The sequence below is a fragment of the Capsicum annuum genome, chromosome 2 (assembly GCF_002878395.1).
Source record: "Capsicum annuum cultivar UCD-10X-F1 chromosome 2, UCD10Xv1.1, whole genome shotgun sequence".
NCBI classification, from domain to species: Eukaryota; Viridiplantae; Streptophyta; class Magnoliopsida; order Solanales; family Solanaceae; genus Capsicum; species Capsicum annuum.
Genome location: NC_061112.1, coordinates 119,921,166 through 119,933,529, shown reverse-complemented (window position 1 = coordinate 119,933,529; position 12,364 = coordinate 119,921,166). Strand labels below are relative to the sequence as shown.

The 12,364-nt window shown below is 35.6% G+C and overlaps 1 protein-coding gene across 1 annotated transcript; it reads left to right on the top strand.

The window, feature by feature from the left end:
- Positions 1-5,082: 5,082 nt before the first annotated feature.
- Positions 5,083-8,061, top strand: LOC107859123 (probable disease resistance protein RF9; the record flags this gene model as incomplete). Its single annotated transcript, XM_016704024.2, is given in 1 exon segment — positions 5,083-8,061. A coding segment is annotated over 1 exon segment (2,841 nt). The 3' UTR covers positions 7,924-8,061.
- Between the last annotated feature and the right edge of the window lie 4,303 nt (positions 8,062-12,364).

The window sequence follows — 12,364 nt, the reverse complement described above, 5'->3', positions numbered from 1 at the left end:
GAAACCCCTCTCTTTGATAATTTAGAGTTGATGAACTTGTTGGGAATGATTTGAGATGCTTGTTTAATGTTTTGAAGGGGATCTTTTCAATATGTAAGTATTTAACATGATTTTGATGATGATGAGAGGGAGTTTCTTGATATGATTTCGTCCTTGTCTTAAAAAGAAAGAATTGCATATGATTGATATCTTTGACATGACCACCTTGTGTTTTTGAAATGGTGAAAAAGAGAGCTTCTTGCATATGTTTACATGAGCTTTAAGAAAGAGTTTCTTGAAATGATTTATTGATATAATGGTCCCAGATTTACGTTTTGACACAGAGATTATTATATGCTAATAATGGCTCAAAGATGTGACTTGCAAGTCAATCGTATGACGATACCATATAAATGTACGCCATAACAGATTTAGAGTTTTCAGAGTATGTTTTCAGAGAATGTATGTTTTAAAGAGTTAAAACTGGGTTTAAAGAGGGTTGAGTGGTTACCCGAAGAAGGTTTGAGTTCAAGTAACTCTTAACCTAAAACCGTTATTTGCCAATTCGGGTATATTATTTTACGCTGGCTACGGCCGTGTGGCGTAGCAAAGTCAGAGACTCCAACCCTTGCGGCACACTTGAGTTGGAGACTTCCCCGCCAATTCAATGGAGGATTTCATATAGCCCGTGGAATTTCAGAGTTAGGGGTATACCACCTAGCGCAGAAGAAAAACAAAGAATGTTTCAGAGTTCAGATGATTTTACAGAGTCTTTCGAAAATGCCCATGTGATTTCTTACCATATGATATGTTTATGAGTTGTTTTAAATTGCTCTCATATATGTTGAATATAAATTATTATTTTGGGTTTGTTCTATGTACCAGTACATTTGTATTGACCCCCTACCTCCCAGGGCCTAAGGCTCAGTTCAGAGGTCCTGCTAAATAGTAGAGTTTTTAGACAGTAGTGAAGTGTGTAGTTGGTGAGCTTTCTTAATTCCAGAAGGCCTGTGTCTTTCAAATTATGTTATTTATTTTGGTTTAGGTCCACTGGGGGCCTTGTCCCAGCTTTCAAAATAGTTTTGAGATGTAGTAGAGATTTCACAGACTGTTTCAGATGTTGTTTAGTTGATTTTGAATTTCATTCCTTCTTGTTAAACTAAATCCAGAGTATGACCATATTTCTGTATCAGATTATATTTCCGCATCTTTTTTTATTATATAAATGTTGTGCATGATTACCAGATAGATTCGTACGCCCGGGCCTTCATGGTTTGGGATGTCCGTCGCGGCCAGGCCCTAGTTCAGGTCGTGATACCCACATCTTTTCATATTCTCATTAATTAACATTGAATCTTCTAGAGTAAATACATAATTACCCCACTGATGTTGTCCGAATTTTAAAAAAAAACACCTAAACTTTAACTTCGACCTATTACCCCACGATTCTTCTTTATTCCATTTTAAATACACTATTTTGGACCTCTGCATGTATACACGCTCCACAGGCGCGTGAAAGGACTCAAAATTGACTTTTCTTACCAATAAAAACTGCTACGTGTAAATAATTAATAAATAATTTATATTCTTTTTTTAAAGGAAAAAATTGATATTTATTTATTTATTTAAATTATCTGGTACCCCCATCTCTCCCCCTCCCACAACCCACCTTTTCTTCTTCAACACCTTCAACACCATTAAAGCTTCATTGAAGCTTTTATTTTTTTTAAATATCATTAAAACTCCATTAAAGCTCAACACAATGTCTTCTTCAATACAATATTTTCTTCAACACCATTAAAGCTCCTCCATTAAACTCCATTGAAGCTATTTTTTTTTAAAGTGTCTCCATTAAAGCTCATTTAACTATATTTAAAACTCAATTCAATCATTTAACTATCCTTAAAACTCAAGTCAATCATAAAATAATTTTTTGAATTGATTTGAACAAAAAAAAAAATGAATGGGAAGAGAGATTTTGACGGAGTGGGGAGTTAGGGGGTTAGGGAAAGATGCTGATAGGGTAGGGGTATTGGACGGAGGGTGGGGGTTCTGAATAAGGGTGGGGGTGGAGGGGAGCTATTGGATGGGGTGGGGTGGGGGAAGAGGGAGTGGGGTGGGTGATAAATTAAATAAAAAGGAAAGATTTATTAAAAAATAAAATAAAATACGAAATTAAATATATTTAACGCGTGGCAGCACCTGATTGATGCGTGTGTTCACTCTCTTAATTGTGACTAAGATTTAGCGAAAAATGGTGTATTTGAAATGAATTAAGAATCGTGGGGTAATAGGTCGAATTCAAAGTTTAGGTGTCTTTTTGAAAATCCAGGCCAACATCAGGGGGTAATTATGTATTTACTCAATCTTCTATTATAAGTACCAATACTATGTTGGTTTTTTTAAAAAAAGATGTGGCAGCGAAAAAGGGGTTAAAATGGCTATCAATGGATTAAAATCTTTCAATAGCTTTCAATAAGCTTTCAACAGCTTTCAATAATTTTATTAATCATTAAGTGGATTTAAATGCCAACAAAACATAAAAAATTGCATAATTTAAAATTTAAAACAATCTAAATTATCTCAACAACTAAACAAATTAAAAAATATTTAAAATTCAAACTCATCTTAATCTAAATAACTTATTTTGCTAAAAATTAGTGCAGTAATTTAAAGCAATTTTCAACACTCCTCCTTTGCTTTAGTTACTGTGATTTAAAACTGCTCCTCCTTAATTTTTGCTCTGGCAGTGGATGCTGAATTTTTCAATTTTTCTTGAACTTGCACATCTTTTTTATGTTCATCTTTCTCATTTTTCTTTTTCTTCTTTTGATTCTTTGCTGAAAAACCATCAACAATCTTGTGTTGTTTGAAATACTTTCACAGACTTTGCAAAATATTGTAAGGATTTTTCATTCAACAAAACATCACATAAAGCATAGGTTTCAAGATATGATTTCTTCACAAAACAAATTTGATCATTTTTGTCTGTGAAAATTTTTGGGACATTCAAAGAGAGACTGCTGCTTGACATCTTTTTGGCTTAAAATAACCCTATGATTTGAAAATAAGCATGGGTTGAAAAAGGTAACTCTGATGGGTTAAAATGGAGCCCTTACGGGTTAAAAAGATAGCCCTTGCGGGTTAAAAATGGTATGGTAGTGCTTTGGAAGAACACACATATCCCGTAAGATCAATGAAGCTCTTGATACCACTGTTGATTTTTTTCAAAAAAGGGGTTAAAATGGCTCTCAATGGATTGAAATATTTCAATAGCTTTCAATAAGCTTTCAACAACTTTCAATAATTTTATTAATCATTAAGTGGCTTTAAATAGCCAACAAAACATAAAAAACGGCATAATTTAATCTAAATAACTTATTTTGCTAAAAACTAGTGCAGTAAGTTTTTCCAACATATGGGTGAATACCATATCATGTTTTCAGTCTCCAATTATTGATTTTTCCTTATTGTTTCTCTAAATTGTTTTATAATTATTGTGTTAAATAGTTGGTTCCTGTTTTCATTTTTACTGTATACATATATACATGAAATTTGTTCTCCGCACATATATACATGAAATTTGCTCTCCGCTTCGGCAGAATGTTGCGTTGTTGCAATTCATCCCATGTAATTTACTGTTTCTTTATATAGCCCACTAAAAGTTTCTGCAAATTCCAATTATTTTCCATTCATCTGGTATATTAAAGAATTCAAACAATCATAAACAACTGTCTCCGTTTATTTATACTTGCTCACTATTTCTAAAATAGATTTTTATTAATTACTTCTTCAAATTATTTAATTACTTCTCCAAATCATAATTCAAGATATAATACTAAACATAAATTAATAAGAGCAATACAATAAAATACTCATATTAATCATTGTTTGTTAAGAGATGGAAAGTCTATAGCACCAGATAACGATACTTGTCTTGTTAAGGGAGTACTGTTTAGAGTCTTAGAGACACCAACACATAGTACTGTGCCTTATAAGTTCCAACTAAGCATCAAATTATTCAAATTCTGAAACTTTGTCTAAAAGCAAAGCGCGAAAAGGGGAAAATGGTTATTATTCAAAATTGAAAGGGTGTTATTCAAAATTGAAAGGTGTTTGATTTTTAAAAGCAAAGTCGTGGGTGTAAACAATTTTCACCCAAAAACATAAGACCCCACTGGTTTTCACAAAAGAACAGATTCATGAAGTCTCATTTTTCTTTTCTTTTTTTATGTTATATCAAGAATGGGTGGTCAGTATTCCACTAATTGATTTTCACAAAAAGAAGAATAGATTCATCATAGCTTATTCTTTTTTATGTTAAATCAACAAAGGGTAGTCAGTATTCCACTAATTGATCATAAAACGCCAACCCATGTGGGCATCTGCTGAATATTTTAGACAAAATCAGATCATCCATAAGTAATGCTGCACTATAGTATTAGTACTTATAAAATGGTAAAATGAGATGATTATTATTGGAATGATAGAGAACTAAATAAAGCTAGAATATTTCTCTAGACAAGAAAGAGAAGAATATTATAGAAACTTATCTCTAATTTGGTGATCATTTATGCTAATGCACTAGTACAAATCCACAAGAATGTTACGTTGGCTTAATTGGAGAAATTTTGTAACACAAAAATATTGTTTAATAGTAATATTTACGTAATTTTTGAAAGATGTGTATTGAATGATACTATATGTTACTCACATAATAGTTTATAAACAAGTATATATGAAGACTTATTACCTTGAGAAAAGCAACACCAAAAATGAGATAATTCCTCCTCCTCCTGAAGTTGGAACTGTAGGACAAAAAAAGGTGGAGAGAGGAGATGCTACGATTACTGATCAAATAAAGTTTCCACCTTTTTTATAAAGATGATAAAGTAAAGTTTATTCCTTTTCTATAAAGATGATAAATTAAAGCATCAGTAAAGCACATTAAATTAAAGCATCACTAAAGCACATTATTACAGCAAATCGATTTTCCAGAGGCACATAGTTACATTAGACATAAATTCAGGAAAACTAAGGAGGCAAGCAACAAGAAATAAGAAAAAAAGAGAGATAGAGAGAGTTATTAATTAAAAACCAGATATGGCTGAAGCAGCAGTTTCCTATGTTGCAGAACGGCTTATCGATCTTTTCCAGAGAAAAATTGTTTTCCTGAAAAACGTCCAGCAAGGAGTTGGAGGAGTGCGAAACGAGCTCATCCGTATGAAGTGCTTCCTGAAAGATGCAGATATGAAGCAAGAGGAAGATGAGGCCGCAACAATCCGCAATTGGGTATCTGAAATCAGAGCAGTTGCCTACCATGCTGAGGATGTGATTGAAATATTCATCCACCAAGTTGAGTCCCAACAACGACAGAGTCTCTTCATCAAGTGTGCCTTCTATCCTAAGAAACTATACTGTCTTTACAAAGTAGGGAAAGAGATTGAATCGATTCAGACCAGAATTCTTGAAATATCCAACAGCCGTGAAAGATATGGCATCAGGAATATTCAAGGGCTAGGAGAAGATGAAGGTTCAAGCACAACACGTGAGAAAATGTGTGAACTACGACGCTCCTCGCCCCTGGTTGCAAATAAGGATGTTGTTGGTCTAGAGAAGCATGTGAATTCTGTTGTGTCAATCCTTCTGAAGGAGGACAAAAGCCTTCGTGTTGCTTCGATTGTTGGTATGGGGGGCATTGGGAAGACGACTCTTGCCAAAGAAGTTTATAACAAAACTCAAATCAGAAACAAGTTTGAAACTCGGGCATGGCTTTATGTATCCCAAGATTATAGGCCCATGAAGATCATCAAGGAACTCATTTTACAAGTAGCAAATCCAGAAGAAGATAAAGTGAAAATAGTGGATACGATGGACAAATTGTCACAGGCTGGTTTGGAGGAAATGCTCCAGAGCCGTTTGGAAGATACATGCTATCTCATAGTTCTTGATGACATCTGGACCACAGAAGCATGGAATCTCATTGTTAGGTCATTTCCTGACAACGATACGTCAAGTAGATTGCTACTTACCAGCCGCAGAAAGGAGGTTGCTTTGCATGCAGATGCCCTTATTATACCCTACAAACTTGAGGTATTGAATGAACAGGAGAGCTGGGAACTCTTTCTCAAGAAAGCATTTCCCAAGGATAGAGAATGTCCACAGGACTTGGTGGACGTGGGAAAAGATATTCTGGAAAAATGTGACGGCTTACCACTGGCAATCAATGTCATAGGAGGCCTCTTGGCTGGTAAGAAGCAAAGAAGTGAGTGGCAAAGAGTACAGAGAAACCTCAGTTCATACCTTGTCAAAAGTCAAACTTATGGCGTATCAACAATTTTGGCATTGAGTTATCAGGACTTACCTCCCCATTTAAAATCTTGCTTTCTCTACTTAGGCCTTTTCCAAAAAGGCAAAGACATCAATGTGAAGCAACTCGTGCACATATGGATTGCCCATGGTCTTATTCATCAAAATGAAGAACAAAAACTAGAGGACATTGTGGAGGATTATCTTGATGAGCTCATTGGCAGAAATATGCTTCAAGTAATCCTACTTAGAGCAGATGGCAGAGTTAAAAGTTGCCGGCTCCATGATCTCCTCCGAGACTTTTGTATTATGAAGGCCAAGGAAGAAATCTTTCTCGAGATAGATAATCCATCTATATCCTTCTCTGAATCTCGGCACCATGTCCTTTACTGTCCACTCGAGAGGTACGAATATTTGGGAAATTCAAAATCGTATGTAAGATCCCTTCTATCCTTTGATTCATCTTCCACACTAGTTAACCTTGATTGTATTTGTACAAGTAGTTTCAAACTTCTCAAAGTACTATACATAGACTCCCCTGGTTTAGAGGTGATCTCAGATAGTATTGGGAAACTATTCTCCTTGAAGTACTTTGGCATAGGAAGGAAGACACGCATAAAGACGCTTCCCCGTTCGATAAGTCATTTGCAAAACTTAGAAACAATAGATATGCCCGTGTCTAGGTACTATTCTGTGCTAGTTTCTAACGTCTTGTGGAAGTTAGAGAACCTGCGGCATCTGTTTGGTTATATAAATTCCCCTAGATTATTGAAGATCGACCGACTTAACAATCTCCAAACTCTAGGCAGCATACCTGTTCATCACTGGATGAACAATGAAAACCTGGCAAGAATGACTAATCTCCAAAAAGTTGGTTTACTTATTGAAAAAGATGATAACCTAGATATGGATCGATTATGTCATTCACTTGCAGAGCTTGAGAGCCTTCAATCCTTGTGCTTGGAAGTAGTCGATAGCTTGTACATATCTTTGGTTGCTGGTTTATCTAAGTTGAGTCATGTTGTCAAGCTTAAGTTGAAGGGACACTTAGCACCAATACCAGCTCATCCTTGTGTATTTCCATCTAATCTTTGTCAGCTGACTTTGGTGAACTCCAAACTTCATCCAAATTCAATCCAAGTGTTGGAGAAGCTAACCAATTTGTCGGTTCTAAAACTAGTTAATGCTTTTCCTCGAAATCACGAGCAAGCTGACATTATAACAATATCGGAGAATGGGTTTCCTGGACTGAAGTTTCTCAGGGTGGATCAACTAATGTGTATGAAAGAGATGAAGCTAGGGAAAGGTGCAATGGCAGGACTCAAATGCTTGCAAATCTTCAAATGCTACACGTTGAAGAGGCTCCCAGAAGAGTTGGCATCATTGACTAACCTGGAGAAGCTGGAGATACGAGAAATGCCCAAAGCATTTATTGATAAGCTTCAAGTTTCATATTTGCACACACTCCAACATATTCCCAACATTTTGATTGGGCATCCCAGTACAGATTATGAAGATCCAGAAGAACTGGAGCGTCGGACGAAAATAGGTAGTCTCAAGCAAAAGGCAATAAAGGCATCAACAAAATTTCGCCACGCACAGAAAAGAAGGAGAGCAAATGTCAATACTGATTGATTTGCTTATTTTCTTTTAAACTTTACTGTTTAGTGTTTTCTACTATGCAAGACGAAAGTGTGAATATTATCAGATCAGGAACACATGCATTTGAAGAATCATTTTCTTTCTTCATTAATTTTTTTCATTTTTGCACTAGGTCTGATTGTTTGAGTATGTTTGGAATGACAGAAAAACGTTTTCCCCCCTCATTTTCCAATGTTTACTCTCTTGAAAATTTTTGAAAATGTTTTTCCACTGAAAAAGTTTCCCATCAAAATAGTTAAAAAAGAAGAAGAAGACTTCTCTATCTTTGGAGCCAAAGTCATTTTCTTTTACAAATTTTGCAACTCCCCTTTCAATCTTGTTGCTTCAAACTTCAAATTTTATGGTTTCATGATTCAAATTGCAACTCCCGAAAGTCTAGTTAATATACAGTGTATCGGTGTTCAATATATATATATATATATAACAAAAAAGTAAGTAACAACCTACCTACAACATATGGATATAAACCTCACTATTACAATTCTAAGATTTTTCATATTTTGATGACCGCCTCATTAGATCAATGATCTCGATAATAAATCCCTTGAAAAGTATCACACACAAATTACACTCCGGGTTTTTATAAATTATAATTGGATGTCAATTCAATTAGATTGAAAATTTAAGAATTTCAGTATTCAACCCATAGCTAGAGAATAAATGTTGCGAGTTGTGCTAGAATAACTGATTAAGAAATCCTATCAGTATTTTCTATCTAAACAGAAACCTTTGGATATTCAATTTAACATCTTTGGAGTTGGCACGCATAATTAAATAATGAATGAACACAGACGTTACCTTCTTTTTTTTCTTTTCTATAAGCATAGTAAGTAAAGTAATGTTATATCTGATAAGTGATAATTAATTATTTAAATTCTTATGGATTATTATTGTAAAGAGGATAACTACTGTTAGAAGTTTAGCCTTATCTTCTCATTTATAGATGTACAACTATATATATAATTGTATTGTAAACTATATTCATCAAGAAATATATTCTTTCATGGTATCAGACGTCTAGGTTTTCTCTGTTATTGAATAATGACTTCCAACACCTCTACTCAATCAGTTTCTTCTTCATCGGCCTCCCTCACTGAAGCTTCCTCCCTTCTTCCGTCCTCTCCCTCTGCAATTTCTGTCTCTAACATTAAAAATCTGGTTCCCACTATTCTTGACTATACAAATTATATGTTGTGGAGAGAACTTTTCTTGCCTGTTTTCAAAGGTCATGGTGTTTACGGATTAATTGATGGAAGTTTCCCTTGTCCTGAGCCTACTACTCTGAGTGATGATCGTACCTCTGTCCCTAATCCTTCCTTCCAAAATTGGATTCAACTTGATTCCATTGTTCTTTCATGGATTCAAGCAGCTATTTCTCAAGAGATTCTTCAAGCAATAATCAAGCCTAATCATTCGCTCACTTCTAGAGATGCATGGCTTCAAATTGAGCATTTATTTCGCGATCAAGTTAGTTCTCGAACACTTCAACTCAAAGTCCAGTTTCATAATCTTAAGAAAGGTAATCTCTCGATTAGTGAATATGTCCATCGCGTCCATAGCTGATGCCTTTACCTCTATTGGAAATCCTATATCTGATTCTGATCTTGTCCTCCAAATACTCTCTGGCTTACCTTCTGAATATATGTCCGTGAGTACATCTATTTCCACTCATGTTCCTCTTCCTTATTTTGTTGAGGCACGCTCCTTACTCTTTCTCCATGAATCTCAATTGACCATTTTCTCCAAATTGTCTACGAATAATGCTACCACTGGCTTTGCGGCCAAGCAATAATCTTCTCCCTCCTATGGTCGGGGACATGGTCGTCATTCCAATGGCGATCGTGGTCGTGGTCGTCAAAATCAAGGGAATGGCAGATTCTTTAATGGGGTGCCTTAACAATTTACTCCTCGTCCTCATCTTCCTTCTATCCTAGGTCCTTCTCCCTTTTCCTATCCGGCTTCTTACATTCCATCTCAACCCACCAATACAACTATATACTGCCAACTTTGCTATTAGCCAAATCATAGTGCTTGTGATTGTCTATCTCTGCATTCTAAGGCCTTTGTGTCAGATGTTAATTCCAATTACTCAGCATCGTCACCTGGTGATGCTTCGTGGTATGTTGATACTAGAGCCTCTTCTCACAAGACTTCTAATGCTTCCAATTTATCCTCTGTTACTCCATACAATGGCTCAGATCACGTAGTTGTGGGTAATGACACTCAACTCCCTATCTCTTACACTGGACATGGTACTCTTGCTTTCTCTAATAATCTTTTTACGCTTAAAGATATTTTAGTTGTTCCTCGTCTTTCCACTAATTTACTAAGTGTTCGTAAATTTGTTACGGACAATAGTTGTTCCATGGATTTTGATCCTTTTTGTTTTTCCATTAAGGAACTCATGACGAAAAAGCCCCTACTTCGGTGCAATAGTTCTAGACCACTCTATGTAATTTCTTCTCATTGCTGTGATTCTGCTGCGACTTTTCATTCTCCTCTTGCTGTTGCTCGTGTCTCTTCAAACCTTTGTCATCATCGTCTAGGACATCCAAGCCCTGCTATTTTAGCTAGTTTAGTTAGGGCCAATAAATTACCTTGTTCTTCATTCAAAAGTTTAGAGAATTTATGTACTGCTTGTCAACTTGGCAAGCACCAGAAGTAGTCGTTTATGGATTCTTTCTCTTTTTCTTCATCTCCATTTGAATTAATTCATAGTGATATTTTGACATCCCCTGTTGCATCTTTTACTGGTTTTAGATATTATCTTTTATTCCGTGATGACTTCACAAAGTTTTCTTGGGTATTTCCTCTCAAGCTTAAATCTAATACTTTTTCTATGTTTAAGCAATTTTATGCCTATGTCTTAACCCAATTTTCTACAAAATTAAAGGCTCTTCAATGTGATGGGGCTGCGGAGTTTGTTAAACTCCAGGCCTTTCGTTCATTTCTTAATGATAATGGTGTTTTGTTTCGTATTTCTTGTCCTCACACTCATCAACAAAAAGGTAAAGCTGAACGAATGCATCGCACAATTTTAAATATGGTCCGTTCATTATTATTTCAAGCATCTCTTCCCTCTCAATTTTGGGTTGAAGCATTAAACATAACTGTCCATCTTTTAAATATCCTCCCATCGTCTAAACTTCAATTTAAAACACCTTTTGAAGCTCTATTTGCAAAGGTTCCTAACTACGATCATCTACGTGCTTTTGGTTGTTCATGTTATCCCAATTTACGTGAATATTCTTCTAATAAGTTGAGTCCTCGTTCAAAACATTGCATTTTTCTTGGTTATCCTTCCAACTACAAAGGATATAGATGTTTTGATCCTACAACTAACAAAGTATTTATCTCTAGGCATGTTCGGTTCAACGAGGATTTCTTTCCTTATCCTTATCTTCTTGGCTCAACTTCATCGCAAGCTAGCCCTTCTAGTCTATTTAAACTTCCCTCTTCGATTAATTTTGCTCCTCCTTTATTTTCAATGGCATCTCCAAATTTTCAGGACATTAATTTTCAAAGGAGTACACGTTTTTTATCTCCTAATAATGCTGAAAATTCTTCTCCTATATCTCGTCAGCCACCTCAAATTCATTCTAATTTTCCTCCACCTACTGGACACCAAACTCCAACCTCCACATTAATAGCTGGTTAACAAGACATCCCATATTCCTCTCCAAATGTTAGTCCTCACACTTATTTACCTCTTAATTCTACTTCTCAAGATCAAATACCAACCTTACCGTCTAATTCAAAAACTCATCCCATGATTACCCGTAAGCAAACTAGGTCTCTCAATCCTCGAGTCCTTGCTTCTCTTCTTTCTTATTCCTCCATACTTTCATCTGAACCTTCATCTTTTATGGAAGCTTCTAAGTTTCCTAATTGGAGACGTGCTATGGCCGACGAATACAATGCTCTTATGGCTAATCGCACCCGAACATTAGTTCCACCTCCTTCGCATGCCAACATTATTGGTTGTCGTTGGGTATATCGTATAAAACAAAAATCTGATGGTTCTCTAGAGCGTTTTAAGGCTCGTCTTGTAGCCCAAGGCTACAAACAACAACAAGGACTAGACTATGATCAAACGTTTAGTCTAGTGGTGAAACCAGTCACCATTCGCACTATTTTAGCCCTTGCGGCATCTAAGAAATGGTTTGTCCATCAATTAGACGTTAAGAATTCCTTTTTACATGGCAATCTTGACGAACTGGTATACATGAAGCAGCCTACTGGCTTTGTTCATCCACAATTCCCTCATCATGTTTGTCGATTGAACAAAGCTATTTATGGCTTAAAACAAGCTCCTCGAGCATAGTTTCATAAGTTCACTTCCTTTATTTTACAAAATGGATTTAAAAATAGTATGTCTGATCCATCTCTTTTCATTTACAAACATAATTCTGAC